This window comes from Corticium candelabrum, chromosome 22, assembly GCF_963422355.1.
Source record: "Corticium candelabrum chromosome 22, ooCorCand1.1, whole genome shotgun sequence".
In the NCBI taxonomy this organism is placed as follows: domain Eukaryota; kingdom Metazoa; phylum Porifera; class Homoscleromorpha; order Homosclerophorida; family Plakinidae; genus Corticium; species Corticium candelabrum.
The window spans coordinates 3,573,246-3,593,406 of NC_085106.1; the positions used below are offsets into that span (position 1 = coordinate 3,573,246).

Here is a 20,161-nt window from a genome sequence, read left to right on the forward strand (position 1 = left end):
TTGCTTTCACTGATGGATGGCATAGCCAGTCGTCAACTCAACTCATCTCTTCAGTTTTCAATGGTAGACATGCATACAATGTACATGTTAAATGTGTTTAAAATACATAGATTTTTGTTAGGTTTTAGTTTGTCTGTTGAGGTTGTTTGCATTTCGATGCAGACTGATGATGTCCATGCAGGTCAGTCATGGTTGCTTCATATTGACGCTTTAGTTTAAAGATTGATGCTTTCAGCCGTTACCTTTGAAGTTGATTGTTGCAAATACTAAGCAAGTAATGGATTTATATTTTGTACAACTCGATTTCAGTTATTATATGGTGAATTTTTGCAGGCCAAATCAGAAGTGATGAACAATTTAAATGGAAAGAGTAGAAAAAGGCCTAAAACTTTGGCTCGAACAAAGCAGAAGAGAAAATCAGCAAGACAGGTTGATTATACTGAACAAGTGAATTCTGACATGGACGAGACAAATACGGACAAGACGATAGACGGCAAGCTTAAGTCGAGTGCAACATCAGGAACGACAGAAGACAATGAGTGTGAACAGATTGATCACAATACCAGAGAGACGAGTTTTCGAAAGACTGTGAAATCGCGTGGTAACACTGAAGGTAGGAGACGTGCTGTCAAGCGTTCTTGCACTAGAAAGGTCTCTACACAGTCGGTTACGCCTTCAAAGGCTCCAGACTGTTTGAAACAGAAGGCTAAAGGGAGGAAGGTAGATTTTAAGCATGAAGACAGTGACTTTGATCTCGTTGCAGTGTCTAGCGAAGAAACAGAGAGTGACAAGTCAGACTTGGATGTTAGTGAACTAAAGGAAATTCAATCTTTGAATGATCAGCAACGAGTTTTGAAGAAGTCACATCGTGTGAGTCAGTCTAATAAGAAGCAATGTGGCAAGTCCATCAGTGGAGATGTAGATGGAAAGACTGGTTGGCTTTTGTGTCTCATGTTTAAGGCATAGTTAGCCTCAAACATGACCTCTGCTATTGCTTTGTCATTTTAAAGACATGGCACAGAAATTCTTTGAGGCTAACTATGCAGTTGTGCTATAGTCATAGTTGCATGTGTTTGTTTAGATTATTGGACTGAAGTATTTCTGCCATCAGCAAACAGATGGATCTGTGAGTCGGTTAATTGCTACATATGTATCTCGTCAGATAGCCAGTGGTTTATCGTTTGTTGCTATATACCAACTTGAAGGTTTGATTCTATGTTTTATTTAATAATAAAAGTTGCTTTTCTAATTATAAAAGTTGATGCAGTGTTGGCTTAGCAGTGTTTGAGTATTCTTATCAGGTCAAGCTGTTTTATGCTACATTTGGTAGTGGGAAACTAAGCTGCATAGATGTCACAGATATAAGTGATGATGTAGTTTCAGAAAGATAAGTCAGGTGCAAGGCCATAAATGTAGCATGTCAACTAATTGCTAAGACAGTATTTTTGGATTAAAGTGTGCATCTACAGTAGTGTTGCATACACATGTATGTACAGTTTGAGTCAGACTAATGCTTGTCTTTGAGGGAAGGTAGGGGAAGGCTAAGACTTGAAGTCGAACTATGGGAAACGGTTTGAAAATATTGGAAATGATTATGTAGGATACGCAATAAGTTCGGCTGGATGTTAAATTGAATTGTTAGTGTTTGACTAATATTTTTCTGAATGCTAAGTGTGAGCAAGATTTTTTGGGAAACATTACTTGAGATATTGTGTGAACTTGCGAGATCAAAAGTTGCAACTGATTGCGACAAAAAAATCTAAAGTGTATGACTATTGAAACATCAGACCAACAGACTACACACCTATTTCCTTTCATGTTGTCGCTTTTCTGGGTTTTTTCTGAGATGTACATCTATGTAAGTTCTCACACAAACTTGAATGTCAAATTATTTAAGGTAATGTTCTTAACACATTTTACTTACACATAGTCAGAGTTGTCTATAGCTCATATTAAAAATAATGAATATTGTGTTGTGAGTTGTGATCTGTTTATATGTTATGATAATTGATATCTACTGTGTAGGTATTAATCCTCTGACTGGTGTGGTTGACAGTGTAGAGGATATCACAGATCATGCAACACATTCGATGTCGTATGTACTTGGCATAGAACAGGGTGAGTAGAATGTCTGGATCAGATGTACACGTTTGTTGAACTGGGGCTGCAAGTGAACTGTTGTCTTCAGATGGAAGTGTGAAGGATGTTACTGCTAGATATGCAGCTGATTGGATGACTGGTGCAAGGAAAAGGAGAGTTGACAGCAGCTGGTGGCGAGAAACACTCTTGCCCTTACAGACTAAACGCAAAGTCAGTGTTCTTACTAAACTTGTGCTATTTGTTAATTAGTTAGCATCTTACGATGGTATCATTTGACATAACAGTATAATGCATGTATCTAGTGGTTTGATGCAACAGTTAGTAATGATTGTAATTAATATAGGTTGGCTTGTCATGTTGTGATATAAAAACACTTGCTTATTTCCGCGAGTAGTGACCCAGTGCTACTATTTTTTTAATTATCTTAGAACACGGTTTCTATATGAGCATGGGTATTATTGTTTCAACCCTTCTCAACAGAGAATATATACTAGTATTTACAAGTGTTGGACAATACCATTCAAGTACAATAAGGTGGCTCCATTGCTACTAACGAACATGCATTAAACAAGGATACGTATAAGTATATTACAAGTATACATTACGGGTAGACCAGCTGCTATATTGCGAACGACTTTGCTGTCCATGTGGCTTGCCTCGGAGCTTCAAGACTGCATTGTGCAGATGAAAGTGTCCAGACATTTGTTCAGCACGTTGCTGCTTATAGTGACTCATGGGTTAATGTTACTATTTTTCAGTCTCAGAACATGGGTTACTTCTCGCAGAAATATGGCATGTTGTTGATGGTATGAGTACAGTAGTAATTTTAGTGCTGGTTTGTTGGAGCTGTATTCTTAAAGTGTTCTGATTGGGTGATGTTTGGTTATAGAAAGAAGATCAACGGGAAGACAGTTTAATCCAAGGTGTATAGGTGTGACTATTTGTCAGAATTCATTAAAATCTTATGATGACTGATTTAGCTATGTTGGAGAGACAGCCATTTCCATGTACGATTGGAGACTTTAAGAACCATCCACTGTAAGGAACGCATTTTGGTGTAAAATTATAATACATTAATTAAATTGTGCTAATGATTTTGTAGATACACATTGCAGCGGCATTTACTGAAGTTTGAAGGTTTTATGTATTGTTATTTAGAGTTGAGGTCAATAAATACCTGAATTGATTATTTTCTAGCGATATACCCAGAGCAGGAGCCTTTAGGATATTTTAAGGGTGAAAGCATTTATCCACGAGAATTTGTTCGAACAGTGAGCCACACATGACTGGTTGCATGTTTCTCTTACTGTCTATTTGATTATGCTCTGTGTTGTAGCTGCACAGTAGAGAAACATGGCTGAAGCATGCCAAGATGGTCAAGGTATGTAACAGTTATCTAATGTCTCTCAGCATGTAATTACTACTTGTGGATGGGATTTTGGGGTGTTGCAAATAATTTTGGTTTAGGCTGGAGAAAAGCCTTACAAAATGGTGAAACAAAGACCTAAGAGGGTAGGGGACTTGATGCGTATTTAACGTTGCATTTGATTATTGTTGGACTTTGAACAAATTTAGAATGAGCCTCAGCATTTTCGCGATCAGTTACGTTTGGAAGTATTTGGAGAATGGCAGACAGAACCTTACAAGGCAGATCCAGTGAAAGATGTAAGTCTGATGTATAATGTAACTGAAACCTGTTTGAACCTAGACCTAAAACATTGCTTGCCATCGAAAAATTGCTTCAGAAGTAGTGCAGCTGAACTGGTTTAGGTTTAATGCCAGACAGTAGGATGCATTATAGAAAGATGGATGCAATGCAGCGTTAGGCCTTTCGCTTGTTTTCTGGTTTATATATTTTATTGTTTTTGAGAGTATGACTGAAGGAGTGTCAAGCCCTGTCCATGCTTGCAACTGGATCGCAATTCAATCGCAATAAATCCAATCCACATCAGGGGGTAGTATCGCAATCGGTTGAATCCAATTAGAAATAGGTGGGCATTGCCTTCACATACATGTATGCTATGAGTGTAGTTGGAACATCTAGCTCTCCACGCTCATCTTTGTTCCGCTCACCTTACGTCTCTGTATCAATTTCCACAATCAAAGAACCTACATGTACGCATCGGTCATCAGTCACGTGATACCAAAAAAGAGGTGGAGGTATTGTTTTCAAAGTGCAGTGTATACACTCACTAACCTGATTGGATCGCGATCGAACCGAATTCTGGTTTAGTGTGGATAGCCCTTGACAGATAGCATGAAATGTTACCAAGAAAAGAGAGTGAAATGCTTGACATCTTTTGGTAAAGTTTTCTATCATTTACGTTTTAGTATCAACATGCCATCTATTATTGTACCACTATGCTCCATAGCCTTGTACCCAGGCTCCCTTTTCTGGCCATTCAGAGGGCTTGGGAATGAGGCTATATACTCCATAGTCAGTTTTAGGTTCTAAACATGTTTATACGAAACCAGTTCTTGAGTGGAGCAATTTGAGGCACAGTCTAATGCAGTATTTTTCATCTCGCTTGTGTGTGTTGTCTTTGACAGGGTAAAGTGCCACGAAATGCATATGGAAATCTTGAACTATTTCAACCTTGTATGCTTCCTGAGGGCGCTGCACACGTACAGAGTCAGTTGTCTAGTGTGTGTAAGTAACTTCATATTTATCACATTCATTGTTTCTAGTTCCAAACATTCATAAGGTTGCGAAGAAGTTGGACATTGACTATGCTCTTGCAATGGTTGGATGGGACATTCATAGTGGCTTCAATCATCCAGTGTATGTTTTATCTTTGTTGAGTGATGTGCACCTGTTTGTTTGTTTGTGCATGTGTTGTGTAATTTTTTAACAATTTTCTGGTTTTTACTTTACTGTATTGCCTTGCAGGTTTGATGGCATCATTATAGCTAAGGAGTTTGAGCAAACATTGATTGAGGCATGGGAGCAGCAGCAGGAGGAAATGGAGAGAAAAGTAGCGGAGGTACTGAATGCTGCCACTTTAGTTTTCTACCCTTCTTGTCACTCTCTTTTATAGAAACACGAGAAAATTGTAATTGGTCGTTGGCGTAAACTGATCAAGGGGCTACTTATTCAAGAACGATTAAAAAGAAAATATCACTTCCAAGTATTGATGCTGAGATGACCAAGTGGTATTTATTGATATCTAGTGGTTGTGTTACTGCAGGATGACAGCGAGGTTGCAGAGACAGTGAGTAGTGAGGCAGTCAGTACATCAAAGTTGATGCTTTCAAATGCTGATAAGGATGGAGATACAGTAGGTTGTCTTAAGTTGCCACCGGTTGTTTACTAAGGTTGTTTTATGAATAAGCTCGGTTGCTTTGTAATGTTACTTGTTACGATGTGTTCAAGTACTAAGTTCTTTTAGTCTTTCATTATTAAACATGCGTTGTTTGAAGATGGTAGCTATGGTATGTTGCAGCTTGACTATTTGTTATGATTTATTGAACTTGCCTCGTACAACTCAGTATGAGTATCAGTACATCTATCATTGTTTGAATTTCTAGTTAAGTTTTTAACTAACTAATTGTGTGGAGTCAACATCTTTATAGCAATGTACCGACACTGGAAGTTTCTGCCTGCAATATGTGTAGCAATTAGCAAGTTACAATATATAGTGTTGTCAAGGTCAGTATGTTAACATATAGTATACTTGTGCTAGCAGGTGGTATGTGAGGTTGCCTTACCGTGAATCGAAATTTTAGAATTTTGTTTTCTTTATTGATTTGATCTGTTTTAAAGATAGTTATACAGCAATTACTATTGTAGCACACTTGACATGCTCGTTCTAAGTTTTAAGTGTTCTGTCTTTTGCACCACTTCAGAACGACTGCATCAATCAGTGTACACCTGGAAAATCCCAACAAAAAATTGACAATATCAATTCAAAACATTATTCTTAGAAAGCATGAAGGACATTCTGAGTGTCTCAGTGCTTTAGGGTTAGCTCACAGTGAACCAACGGTTGCTCTCGATATCATGCATGTCGTAGTCATCATCCAACACAGAATCACTATACATGTGTAGTACACAAAGAAGCCGCTTTCTCACCAGATATTTTTTCAAGCAGTACCCAGTCCACTGTACTGATCAACCTAATCAAATACACAATGCTGAACGTTTATTATTGAATTACAATTGAAGGAGCAGTTCTGTAGTAGTTTCTTTGTAGTTTATCACAAGGATTTCTTACTCTAGTTGGACAAAGAAGCTGTCTGACGGTTACATGATACTGGTATCAACAAAATTTAATTGATTGAATTTATTTACCTTGTGTATGTCACACCAGGTCACCACAATGACAATACATAATATTAGACAACCTCTTATTGAGTTCTGAAATTATTGTGACGACAGTCAATGATTAATGAGAATAACAAGAGAGATGAAGTACTAGACATCACAGACGGACATAGAATCTTTAGTTGCCTCTCAGCTAGACTATCGCATGGGCATTTAAATTGATCAGTCACATAGTCTTTGATTTTGTAATTTTTTCATCGTCAGTTTTGAAATCACACGTTTGTTCTATAGGCAACAGTTCGTGATGTTAGGACTAAATCATCGAAGTGCTGAATATCAGCATACATGCACTATAGCGCGCGCAAGTAGGTCGTTTCTGTGTGAGCATGCCGTTTATTTGGAAGGCTGAGAGTAGTAGTAGTTATAAGTAGCAGGCAGTCGAGGGCTGCTTGCTTGCGCACCACCAAAACAGTAGGATGATATGCGCTTTTTAGCAGAAATCTAACAATCAGTTTTGAAGGCATTTTTGCTCCATAGGAAAAGAGGTCTGCTTGCTGGCTGTATATAGTTGTGGTGTGATGTTTCATGCGGTAGCTATTCTTCATGTCATAAAGTTATTGTTGTTCAGCTAGTGGCCGAATGGCATGCAGATGCATGTGGAGAGACTGTTTCAATGTAAAGTTTCACTATGTTATTTACATCACGGAACGTCTACTATTTGCATGCAATAATATATAGCCGCATTCTATTGTATTACACAGCTACTATGTATGCGTACAGTATATACATACATATAGACGGAATGTATATATATGTACAGCCAAACTGACACAAGGTTCTGTGTTTTTTACTATTACAAGTTACTAAAACTTAGTAGTTGTGACGAGGTCATACTATTATATGGCGCAATCTGCTTACCTGTCAGGTGCCGTTACTAGTTAGTTTGGATGATGACTGTCTCTTTGCAGCTTGACCTTTGTCGTTATTTGAAAGTCCACTTTCAAATCATGATCATGCATGGTCTTACCGTTTTATGTTCTTCACATAGGTTTGTTTGGTGCTTGTTTCTTAGTGATATAGGCATATGACGAAACGCACCGGTCTGCGTTGAGAAGCAGCTCACATGCAACTGTGAAACGCACCCAAGACTTTCAGATTTGATACCAAACCTAATGCAACTCGGGACATCGCAATGTTGATATGAAAAGGTGCAGTTAGCGTGTCTATTTCAATTTTGGGTAATAGAATGTACGGAAATTGGTCTTTCTCAATAGTTTATATAATTTCAATTTATTTAATTTTCTATAAACATTGTAGACAAAGTTGACATCACACTCTAAGTAATTGCAAATCATTCTAGCATTATGCTGCCATAACCGAACAGGTAAACTGTTGCATTAGGTCCGTAAAAGCTACACCAAAAGATAAAGTGGATCTTGAGGTAGTCTTGCTTGCAATCAGTTTCAATGATTTTAATTAAGCTGTCATCTGACCAAAGGCCATAGCTTTCTACCAACAACGGAAAGAATGTGCCACCAGCGGAATCTACCTCCTCACTATAACTACCGTAGATAGTTTTCTTCTTCTCCCATTCGTGCTGGAGCTGCTCCCCTGATTGCTGATTGTTGAACATATTTGGATTGATATGAATATCGAACTGTTACATCGAAATAGGCTGGGCGTCCATTGAAAAAATTCAGGTGGAAGACGTCACCAGAACGGTTGTTGGTTCCGCAATGTTGGATAGTGCACTGTTGTCAGAAGGGCATGCCATATTATATCTCGGATGGCATCGTGACGTAAACATCGGATTGGATCTAAAAAAAAAGATGATCTCATTCAATCAATACCAACGATTTGGCCGCATCTACATCTTGGAATCTTAGAAGAGGAAAGACTGGAAGTCCAAACCACAAACGGAGAGCGACAATAAATTCATGACGTGCTCTGAAGGGGTGATTCCTGTAGTGACATTGGGAGTATTGCGATACTGAAGCAAAAATGTTGGTAACTTCTGAGACAATGTTCCTTCTCCCCCTTTCATAGATTTCATGGCTGATTTGAACGTTTGTACCGATCTCTCTGCCTCCCCATTTGACTGTGGGTGATAGGGTGCTGAATACATGTGTTCTACTCCCATTGATAGAAGGAATCTTGCCATTTCTTCTGAAACGAACTGTGGACCGTTGTTCGAAACAAGCACTTCCGGTATGCCAAATGGAGCGAACACATCTCGAAACACGTCGATTGTTCTTTCAGTGGTTGTGCTGGACATTCTATAAACCTCAGCCATTTTGAATACGCGTCAATGATCAATAAAAACATGTGACCCATGAATGGTCCCGCAAAATCCACGTGAATGCGTGGGAATGGTTTGCTTGGCCAGTTCCATGAACGTGGGGTTACCCGTGGAGGTAACTTTCCAGTTGCTTGACACGCCTGACATGCTCTTGCTTGTTGCTCAATAGCGGCATCAATCTTCGGCCACCACATGTATTGCCGAGCTAATGCTTATATTTTGACCATTCCGATATGGGATACGTGGAGTTCATCTAAGAGCTGGTCTTGCAAGCTAGAGGGAATTATTGCCATAAAGACAATAATCTTCTATCGATATCTCGACTAGTTTCCGGAAAAACGGCAGTAAGTCGGATCCTACTGTGGAGGCCAGCCTTGCATCGTATACCTGAAAACCTTGGACAACAATAGGTCCTTCTTGGTTTCTCTTGCTAATTCCTTGCTAGTAATTAGAAGAGCTGTAAGCTGAGTGAGATTCACCTTTCTAGCTTCTGCTGAGCTCACCTCATCTGACACACAGTTATCTAGAGGTAACCTCGTTAACCAATCAGCATTCCCATGTTGTACGGATCCTCGGTACTCTAGGTCGTATTTGTATGCAGATAGCAGTAAGGCCCACCTCTGTAACCGTGCCGCTGCTATCGATGAAATTTTTCGCGCTGCAGTACATGCAGATAGCCGGCTACAGGGGCGCCAGAGCCGGTCCGGCATGGCGGACCAGTTTTCAAAAGGTGTGCTTTCGCCAGAGGCTGTTTGCCGCAGACTTCCGGTCTAATGATATAGCTAATTAAATAATTAATATATTTCTTCTTATCAGCAGCCCATTTCATGCTTATCACGTAATTTAAAAAGAGCAATAAGATGTGGGCACAAACGAGATGCAGTCCGAGGCGTGATACCCGGATATTGTCGGCGTGAAAGTTGCTGTCAAGTCTTCAAATTCCTTTGCAACGTTTCTTGCGAATGATCACGTGAGTAGGTACGCCCTTTAGCGCGCGCGTTAGGCCGTACCAGTGTTCGTTTGCTTCCGGCGCCTCTGGGCTATGGTGGTAGTACATCGTACATGCATGCATGCATGGATTACATCATGCAGAGGGATCTTCTAGGCTAGTGGTGCAATAAAAATTTCCCCTGAACAAGGAGAGCTATCTCTAGGGAGGCACGCAAATCTAGTCTGCATTTGCAAGAATCTGTCGGTACACTCACATCGAATCTCTTGCTACGTTACAATGTACTGATGTCTTCCGGTGCTACATGGGAACGCCATGATGGCTGTAACTCATCATTCTCTCTTTTACAGCATGGTGATACAGACAGCTGGGTCGTCGTGGCCTAGGTTCGTTCTTTCTCTTTTTGTAGTCTTGATCATACTGCACTGGAGCAATGGACAAGGACAAGGTGAGCGGCTAGAGAAGTTGTCGAGTGACTGTTCTGTTCACGGGGACTTTTCTGTTCACTGCCACTGTTCTGTTTACGGCGACTATTCTGCATGTTCACACTAGCCAGTGTACATGTCGACTATCCTGTTCACATGCAGGCGACTCCTGTTCACGGCGGCTATCCTGTTTACGGCGATTATGACTATTCTATTCACAGCGTCCGTCCACGGAGTCTGTTCACGGGCGATTGTTCTAGCTGTTCACAGTCACTGTTCTAGCGAATGTTCTGTTCACAGCAGCGTCTTCTATTCATGGTCGATTATTCTGTTCACGTGAACAGGGTAGTCCCCGCTCTAAGTAGTTAAGGGACTATCCTGTTCATCGGGGACTATCCTGTTCATCGGGGACTGTTTACGTAAAGAATAGGAGCAAATATGAACAGAATAGGAGCAAATACGAACAGAATAGGAGCAAATATGAACAGAATAGAAGCAAATATGAACAGAACAGTCCTTGTGCAGAAGTGCATGAGACTGCATGTCTCTGTCCATAGCGTTTCGAGACATCGAATGTTTTGTGCCAATTACATACACCAACATCTTGCGCGTCTCTGTCCCTCTAAGGCCATGTCAACTTGAATTGTTCAGGGGCCCGACCGACCCACCATCGTCAAAGCAATAGGACGTAATCTAGTCACGTGACCCAGCGCGACACGAGCCCGCGTTCACAGGACACACTCTGTAGAAGGAAGCCTAGGCGTGTCACTATCATGCGTTAGGTACTTGAGCTTGACATAGTTCGCGTTAGTTATAGCTCACGTTTGCAATGGGACAGAAGCCAAGCTGCTCGCTCTATGACTGTAGAACAGTCATATAGATCGAGAATGGGTAGGAGACGTCGCAGGCCTGTCGCCAGGCGACTGTTGCGCACATGCAGCAACTGAGTTCAAATGCTAAACTTCTTGCTCATCTTGGTCGCTCCATAATTTGATAAGACACAGATGGAGTCTCCGTCTCGCTCCACGCTCGTTGTTGCATCATTTTCGCGCGGACGTATGACGTGGTGGAAAGGGGTCTGGCTACGCGAGACTACCAAACGAGCATGTGCGGCTCATTTTCCTGGATGCTAGGCATTTACACGATGTACTTGACCCGAGCCAGCCCGGGCTGACGCTCTGGCCCAACTAGAAATACCGAGCCGAGCTCGCACAGTTCGGCCCGATTTTACACGTACCATAGAAACCGCTCTAGGTACGAGCTTGTGTAAACCGGGTATATGACTCAGCCACATGGCTTATCCGCGTTCGCTTGGCTCTATCAAACAGGGTGGGAAGGTTCTGGTGTCGCTCATGGTCAAATCTGTGTGAATGGGCAGCTTAAAGACCCAGTCTTTCTCCGCCCTCGTAATTTCCCGTATAGTCAATCCTCGCCAGAGAGACTCTGCTTTTAGACCGCCCATTGACGTCACTAAATGCTGCCAATAGTATCCACTGTGTGCCAGCTGCCTTGGGCAATTTCCACATGCCTGGTAACCGCCTTTGGTGTGGTTGCAAAGGCGTGGCGCACAAACACTTCACAAATCGCCGGGACAACGTTCCTATCGCTCTTTGCGCCTAGATTCGTCTTTCTGCGCCAAGATTCGTAATGATTAGGAGTTATCACGGCTTTTGAAGGCGAGCTTTGTCTTTTGGCAGATGATCTGGACGTCTTACGCGTCGTTTGCGCTATGAGTTGGCTCCAAGAGCTTCCGAATCCGATGCAAATGGTTCTAGGCAAGAAACGGCTGAGACGCAGTTCATGTGTTGATGTGTAATGCGGACTTGTCTTTGTACAACGTACGGAATCGTTGGCTGCTTAGTTTACATCTTGCAGAAATTATCTGCTCCTGGGAGCCGTTTATTGGAACAATAGACGTCTGTTTGACTCCGCGTTGTTGTGCACGCTGATACAGATCGCACTAATGGCAAGCGCTTAGTGCATTTAGTGACGTCAGTGGGCGGTCTGAAATCAGTCTCGAGAATTGACTATCCCCGGAATGACGAGGGCGGAGACAAACTGGGTCGAGTCTAGGCAGCTTCGTCTATGGACTCGCGGCAGATAGTGGACGCTTTAGCTGCTTGGCTATCTCTATACACGACCTCTGTCTACCAAGTACAGGTTTGTCGCGTCCCCAATCGCTATGCACTTCCCATAGAGACTAAGCAATATTAGAAGGTGCATGTGGCCTCTCTAGAGATAGCTGCTATTATAGATCCTAGGCTGATCGAGAACAGTCTCATAAAAGTTAACCCTGGCAGCTGGCTTCCTCAATTTTGGAGGTCCAGCGACGCCTTTGCCCAAGAGCCTGTATTTTGTTAATTTCCTTGGATGACCCTATTTGTATTTGTACTTATATTTCTTTTACTATTTCCGCTCGCTCCTCCTACTTTTTACCTCATATACCTGTCACCTGCAGCAGTACATATGGGAAAACGTTTGGAACCGAGGCTATATACCCACCCCAATCACCCACAACACCCACCCCACTTACCCACACGCACCCTGCTCAGCCATACGTATCCAGCTCACCTACATCTTAAAGGTTGTTGTGTTGGTAGAGCTGGTGGTGGTGGCATCACATCTACTTGTGGCATCTATAACCTTGTACTGAGTATACTGTACAAAATGAATGTTCTGTTTCGCCTATTTGAAGGAAAAGGGTGTCTCCAATGCCAGCCAGAAACCAAAAGCCAGAAGCCAGAAGTCAAAAGAGAATGCAGACAGAACAAGGGGACGACTTGCATAGCCTCGGCCTCTCACGATAGACCAACTATGAAAACAACATATAGACATGCAGTTGCCCTTACATTTGAGGTGTCCCGTTTGAGGTGTCCCGTGATGGGAGAGTGCTGCATGGCATCTCTAGATATAGTTAGATATGATACTTATGATTTGTTGTTTTTCTTGACGCAGACAGTTTTTCTCCTGTTCTTTTAAAGTCTCCCTGTTGTGCAGAGGTTGCAGAGAACAGCTCTGTCGGTAAGTTATTTATAATTCATTAATTTTGTGCTTGTGTACGCATGCGTAAGAACTATGTACACCTGTTTCTAGGGACACCAGTATATCAAATCAATGTAACAAACCGCGATTCGAATGACGCACTGACCTACACATTGCTCGGCGGACATGAGTACTTCGAATTTAGAAACAGCAGCAACCGTGGGATTATCACGATCAAACGTCAAGTGGATCGAGAGGTAGGAGAGATTGCATCTCCTTACCTATTCGTAATTTTAATAATTGCCTGTGTGTAGATGCTTCTGAGCGACATTGTGCAACTTAAAGTTGAAGTATCTGATGGCGTTCATGAGCCTGTCACAGTAAGATGACTCATGCGCATTGGCCAGTCTATAATGTACATCCATGGTTTTGGTGATGTTGCACGTATATACAGGGTGATGTTTGTGTCTTGATTACTGATGTGAATGATAATGCTCCTATTCCTGTGAATGTACTTTACTCTGTATCATTACCCGAGGTAACCATTTGCATGCTTACTCGTTTGTGTCTCGCTATATCTTGCGTTTTAAATCTAAATTTTAGGACAGCAACGTTGGCCGGACTGTTGTCAACGTTCGTGCTAAAGATGCTGATGAAGGAACAAACAGTCACGTTCAATACAGATTTATAAAAGGCAACAAGGTAAGATTAACTGGCATATGCATGTGCTATCCCTGGATAGCTCGTATCTGCATGCATGCGCGTGAGAGTCAAAAATCGTGATATGGGTGACACAGAGGAGTATCTATGTATGGGAGCTTCGAGTAGGCACTATATGTCAGGGCGTTGTTTTATGTTTGATCCGTAGTTTTATGTTTGATCCGTAGTTTTATGTATATAGTTAAACAGTAAAATGTAGAAGTTATACGCGACCGAAAAAGCTAGCATATGAGAAATCTACAGTATATTGGCTGTATTGCGTTCTATCCTTGTCTGATAGCTTGACTGCATTTTGGCTTGTGGGATGAGTAAGCAAGATACCAGCATGATACACGTCCATTCCATGAAGCAGATCTTGATGTATACATGGTTATTAAATATCCCGAGGGGCGTGTCCGACACAACTAGTACTGCACAGAGTAAAATGGTCACTAGGCACTAAAACGAAACAGCAACAGACAGCAAGAGTCAAAACTAGCACAGAATTAAAGGCAATTACTACTATTACACAGATAAGTCAGAGTCTATCCAACAGTCTGAATTTCTTTGTCACCAGATTGCAAATGATGTGCCAATGGAAATTCTGCACAGCTTTCTGAACTGAAAGTTTGGTGAATGCTGCTTGACATTGAGAAACCGTAATAGAGGATCAAAGCATCTACCAGCTAGACTTCTTGACCTAACTTGCAAAGTGTGAATTGGAGCACTCCACTTAGCTCATTTACAGGCAAAAACCAAATTGCTGTATTTATTTTCTTGTATTCGGGGGTGGTAAATTTCTCTTCAAAAACACACTGTCAATTTCAGAAGACTAATCGCCTTGGTTTTCTGGCACCATACGATGATGTCAGGGCAAAGAGATGAGTTGGAAATAACAGATGGGAGTACATATGGTAAGCTTGGAAGGTCAACAGAGATTGTCCAGGATCTTGGTACAGTGTATAGATGTTCTTCTAATTAAGAACAGTTAGATGCATTTAAGCACAGAGCTGTGGCGCCATGTGTATCTTCCACTCTTTAACACCGTTGTTGAGCACATGTTGAGGGTTTGATTACCGCAAAGTGGACAGTCATAAGAATCAGAATGAGAGGACACTGTCTTTGAGTGACAGTACGGTCTTACTCCCAGTATCATCAAGCGCAGTGTCAAGCCTTGTACAAGCTTTGCTGGGATCCCTATGTCGCTAATCATCAACACTTTGTTCTAAGAAAATTTAGTCGTTGGCTTTGCACTAATTGATAAAATTTACATGCACTTGTGGTTGTTCTGAAAACTCAAACAGCTCTTGAAATACGTATAGGAGAAAGAGTTGAATTTGAGAGGTCTGTTCGTAGCAAATATCCTAAAGCCCCTTAGACATTAATTGCTAAGTGTTGAACAGGAATGTCTTTGAATTTGACAGTTGATGGTAACGAGACACTTGACATTTTGCTACAAGTTTGACCATTTCAGGAACTTCTGCACCAAATGACACTGTTGCTGACCAGATGATGGACTGTTTGAGAGTAGAGTTAGATCTTCTGCAAATATAAGACAGTTTATACTTGCCTTGCAAGACGGCAGCCTGTAGCCGATTTGAACATACATACATACAAACATACATACAAACATACATACAAACATACATACATACATACATACCTAGATATTATTAATAAATGAGGTCTTGCACACATGCAGAACGCTATTTTAGGTCTATGTGCACTACATGTGTATATATCTATTAATATAGTCATTTGAACTCGCCCTGATTTAGTTCTGGCTACGCTGCACGGTGACAATAAACATGGAGATGTCAGGTGACTTTCAAAACGTTTACTGGTTTGGCAATAATTATTATTGCATGCCAGTACAAACACGCGTTCACACTAATCACGACAAAAGCGAGTTTGCGACTAAACAAATTTCTAAAAACGGCCGTTTCCAAGCAACAAGAGGACGACAAAACTGCCTCTGTGAGTTCATGCTAGAAACATATTTTAATTAAGTAACTGAACTTGCTCTAATTAATATGGCAGTAGTTTAGTCATGCACTTGAATGTTAAGAAGTAAAAATTATAGATTTGCTTTGTTACATAGGATGGCCGCTTTTCTATTTCTTCCTTCAGCGGCGATATCAAGCTTGAAACGTCACTAGACTATGAGTCTCAGCCGAGGAGCTACGTGTTGACTGTTCAGACATATGTAAGTTTGTATGATTGTCAGAAAATTTTATTGCAGTTGATATTGATTGTATTCAAAGGATTTGGGAAAGCCGTCTCTTTCTGCTACAGCTAAGGTTGACATAAACGTTATTAACATCAATGACAACAAACCACACTTTCAAAAAGACGTGTTTGTGGGAAATCAAGATGAAGGGACAACTGCACACACTTCCATAGTGAAGGTATTAAAAACTACTGAGTTGCGAATCTATACAAATTATAAAGCCGTATAGTGTCTGTTTGTTCGTCTATTTGTGTGTGTGTGTGTGTGTGTGTGTGTGAGAGAGAGAGAGAGAGAGAGAGAGAGAGAGAGAGGGAGGGAGGGAGAGAGGGAGGGAGGGAGGGAGGGAGGGAGGGAGGGAGGGAGGGAGGGAGGGAGGGAGGGAGGGAGGGAGGGAGGGCTAGGGTGTGTGTGTGTGTGTGTGTGTGTGTGTGTGTGTGTGTGTGTGTGTGTGTGTGTGTGTGTGTGTGTGTGTGTGTGTGTGTGTCCATACGATAAATTAGATCACTAACAACTAATAATCTAATCTGTCTCTGCTGAGAACCAGAAGATGGGCTAGTACTATATAACATTCCAGTCATGCATACATATGTGTAGCAAATTTTAGCTCTTGTGTAAAGTTTTCATGCGTTCATGCAGTACAATGACTGTTTCTGTTTTAATTAATGTTTATTTTTTACCACTAAATTTTAGGTAATAGCTACTGATCTAGACAGTGGGATTTTTGGCAAGCTGTCATACTCGATTGTTGGTGGAAATGACGATGGGCGATTCTACATAAACAACACAACAGGGGATATCAGTAATGCGAAGGTCCTAGACCGGGAACAGCAGGATTCGTACAATCTTGCCGTAGAAGTTACAGATGGAGGACTAACTAAGCTGTGAGTAAGATATACACACTGTTGCCTTAATCCTTGCATGTGAGTCATGAAATATGTAGATAGTAGCGTATGCTAAAATGGTTTCTAGAGTAATATGTGCGGGATGCAGCCGCGTATATTCAAGTGCTTGAGTGCGTAGGCTAATGATTTTTGATGACGTCTTATTTATGATAAATGTCAACTTGCCCCTGTTTCTGCCTCTTGCAGGACTGATCAGACAACTGTGCATATCGTCGTTAGTGATATAAATGACAATCGTCCACAATTTTATGACAAGCAGAAGTCGGTCACCATTGCTGAAAATAACGTCGTGGGCGTTATAGTTGCAGCATTTTCGGTAGGAAATTCAAAACTATTTAAAAAACGATTTAATTTATTAATGTATATTTATAAAGGAGTATGACGTGTGTGTGTGTTTGTGTTTGTTTGTTTGTGTATTTGTTTGTGTGTGTTTGTTTGTGTGTGTTTGTGTTTGCTTGTGTGTGTGTTTGTGTGTGTGTGTGTGTGTGTGTGTGTGTGTGTGTGTGTGTGTGTGTGTGTGTGTGTGTGTGTGTGTGTGTGTGTGTGTGTGTGTGTGTGTGTGTGTGTGTGTGTGTGTGTGTGTGTGTGTTATTTGTGTGTGTGTGCATGTCTGTAGGATGTTGCTGCGAATGAGGCAAAAAAACGGGAAAGTATTATAAACAGACAATAACTGAATACTAGAGCTGCTCTGCTAGAAAATAGGATGTGTTGCAGGCTGTAGATCATGATATCGGAACTAACAGTCGTCTGACGTACACGATTGTGGCCGGAGATACGGGCAACGCGTTTGACATTGCGGACTCTTCCAAGTAATTTGCGCGTCAAAATCTCCCGTTTCTGATAAGCCAATGATTGTATGGCAGAGGCATTGTAACTGCTACCAAGAGGCTGGACCACGAAACGATGCAGATGTACACTTTGACAATTGAAGTTCGAGATGGTGGCCCAAAAGGCGGAATGGTTTGTGAAATAGATAGGTTGACGTCGAAGATTGTCTGTGTATAAATGTAATGTGCGTGTAGACGGATTCTGCCACGTTGATTGTTTACGTGAAGAACCTGAATGACAACTCGCCGAGGTTTGCCTCTCCATCCTATAGTTTTCAGGTATATGAGAATGAAATCGATATCGTTGTTGGTCGTGTCTCGGTGAGTTGCTCGTAAATATTAAGTGAAGTAGAGAAAGAAGAAAACTGTTTTGCGTTTACAGGCAACTGACGCAGACGGACACATGTTTTCTCACGGTCAAGTTTCCTACGACCTGATTGGACGTAACCATAACAGGTACACATGTGTTACAATGTTTACATAAAATAAACGGCCGTGAGGAAAGGAAGGGAATGTGCATGTGTATAGTCTCAGTCCGCATGGAACGGCCAGTGCAAGACAGCTATAAACTGAAGCAATCGTTTTTTGATTCACTAAACTTATACGGGAACTTCAAAGTCTCCCCGGGCAGAGAACGGGTTGCTCAGCTACTGGCGAGCGTGTCCGCACTATAGCGGCTAGACTAGTTTAAAATTGATATTTAGCTCAGCACTAGACATGGTAGTTGGTAAAAACTTTTGCTAAACCTAGTTCAGAGGTAGTTTATATAATTTAATTAACTATCACGTGATGCTAACGCGCGTTTATCTAGCGATAGCTGCTGTATCTCTTCTTGATCTCATTTAAGGTATTATATGAGACATTATGCTCTCCGAGGAACTAAGAGAGAGTTGCTACTATGACTCCTGAGACATCTCTTGCACTACAGATCCCGAATGTAGCAGCAGCTTCCGTACGTGAGAAAGCCAAGTGCGGACGCCCTCAACTAAACAAGATTAGATTATATAAACAAGTCTTATTTTAAACTAATTAAAGCAGATCTCTACAGTGTCCCAGAAACAACGGTGTGTAGGGTAATAAATATGATGCATGGAGAAGTAGAGTTGGATACGTTTCTAGAGGTAAATATACAGATATCTACAGGTTTTCTATCGACCCAGCAAGCGGTGTGATTACTACGACAGTGGCAATTGATCGCGAGGGTGCTGACAGCGAAGTGTACCACCTGTTAGTAGTTGCCAAAGACAATTCAACAACGGAGAGACGACAAACCACGGCAAACCTTACCATCACCATACTGGACGAGAACGACAACCCGCCACTGTTCGAAAAGAGCAACTACAAGGTAACTGTAAAAGAAGAGCAACCACCTGGACAGAAAATCACGAAGGTATCTTGCCTGTCCGTCGTAATGTGTGCGATCACAGCATACAGTGTTTGATATCATTTAGGTGTCGGCAACTGACAAGGATAGCTCTTCCAATGGAGTCGTTCGCTACGCAATAGTCGGCGGCTTGGGCAAAGATAATTTTGCAATCGACCCTTCGACGGGCTACATTTCTACCAGAACATCGCTTGATCGTGAAATCCAAGATTCGTTCACCCTCACTCTAAAAGCAGAAGACAGTGGTTCGCCTCCTCGAACAAGCAAAGCGAGTCTGACTGTGACGGTTGAAGATGTCAACGACAATGAACCATACTTCGTATCCAGTGATCTTGATACTCTTTCATTGTCTGAAAATACACCCGTAGGAACGACAGTCTTGACGGTAACAGCAAGAGATGATGACATCGGCCTCAATGGCAAAGTTGAGTATACTTTGGAGGGAGGGGAAGGAAAGTTTGATGTGAACCAAAACACGGGTGAACTGACGACTGGGGTGCTGACGAGCGGCCATTACACGTTGACAGTGATCGCCAGTGATTCAGGACACGAGCCTAGGTCGACGAAAGAGACTCTAGTAGTAACTGTGATCGGCAGCAAGCGAACACCAGACCAAGGCATTATTGTTCATAATACAGTTGTTGTCCATGCCAAAAAGAACGCTGCATCGCCTGCCGCTATTGGCGTCGTCACGGTTCTGGCTTCACTTTTCTTGCATGTTGTAGTGACTAGCGTCTTGGATCTGTAACCACAGCCAGCAGGAGTACGGAAATTTGGAGGAATGTTACAAATTTGAGTTGGGAATTCATTTTTAGTTTTACATGGGCAAACAACACAAGTATGTATACTATTTCATTTGACTGTGTTTCGGTCAATAGTTTTGTAGTGCACTGGTAATCTGTCGTCTACAGTGGGAGTGTACTTTACTAGGGTAATTACATGGTTGATGAAATATATCATTATGCAACATAATGAAGATCTACAGTTTCTAAGGAAATTTATGTTTCAATCTTTTTTCATGGTATAGACAGGTTCACATGACTTAGGAATTCAAAGTCTAAAGACCGAATTCCACGAAAGTGGTGCCGGGCCAGCGACTA

General features: G+C 41.6%; 3 protein-coding genes across 4 annotated transcripts; all 3 read left to right on the forward strand.

The window, feature by feature from the left end:
• Positions 1–4: 4 nt before the first annotated feature.
• LOC134197155 (DNA repair protein complementing XP-C cells-like) lies at positions 5–5,526 on the forward strand. 2 transcript variants are annotated; one of them, XM_062666424.1, is made up of 19 exons: positions 5–63; positions 122–181; positions 236–274; positions 334–934; positions 1,082–1,126; positions 2,026–2,118; positions 2,189–2,310; positions 2,990–3,023; positions 3,081–3,138; positions 3,203–3,237; positions 3,298–3,371; positions 3,437–3,481; positions 3,568–3,612; positions 3,676–3,765; positions 4,651–4,732; positions 4,789–4,882; positions 4,991–5,084; positions 5,139–5,228; positions 5,289–5,526. In XM_062666424.1, the coding sequence occupies exons 1-19, from the start codon at positions 13–15 to the stop codon at positions 5,412–5,414; spliced, it is 1,878 nt and encodes a 625-aa protein (XP_062522408.1). In that variant the 5' UTR covers positions 5–12; the 3' UTR covers positions 5,415–5,526. The 2 variants fall into 2 exon arrangements, with proteins under 2 accessions (XP_062522408.1, XP_062522409.1); XM_062666425.1 differs by having other exon boundaries at positions 4,991–5,075.
• A 7,115-nt stretch (positions 5,527–12,641) lies between these two features.
• LOC134197724 (cadherin EGF LAG seven-pass G-type receptor 2-like) lies at positions 12,642–19,133 on the forward strand. Its single transcript, XM_062667072.1, has 14 exons — positions 12,642–13,058; positions 13,131–13,276; positions 13,334–13,399; positions 13,474–13,557; positions 13,623–13,721; positions 15,820–15,924; positions 15,983–16,126; positions 16,639–16,829; positions 17,037–17,166; positions 17,565–17,659; positions 17,714–17,810; positions 17,873–17,998; positions 18,060–18,133; positions 18,821–19,133. Exons 3-14 carry the CDS (start codon positions 13,334–13,336, stop codon positions 19,116–19,118), a joined length of 1,509 nt encoding a protein of 502 aa, XP_062523056.1. The 5' UTR covers positions 12,642–13,058; positions 13,131–13,276; the 3' UTR covers positions 19,119–19,133.
• Positions 19,129–20,020, forward strand: LOC134197725 (protocadherin-16-like; the record flags this gene model as incomplete). Its single annotated transcript, XM_062667073.1, has 1 exon — positions 19,129–20,020. A coding segment is annotated over one exon (681 nt), but the record flags the coding sequence as incomplete, so codon positions are not given.
• Positions 20,021–20,161: the final 141 nt, after the last annotated feature.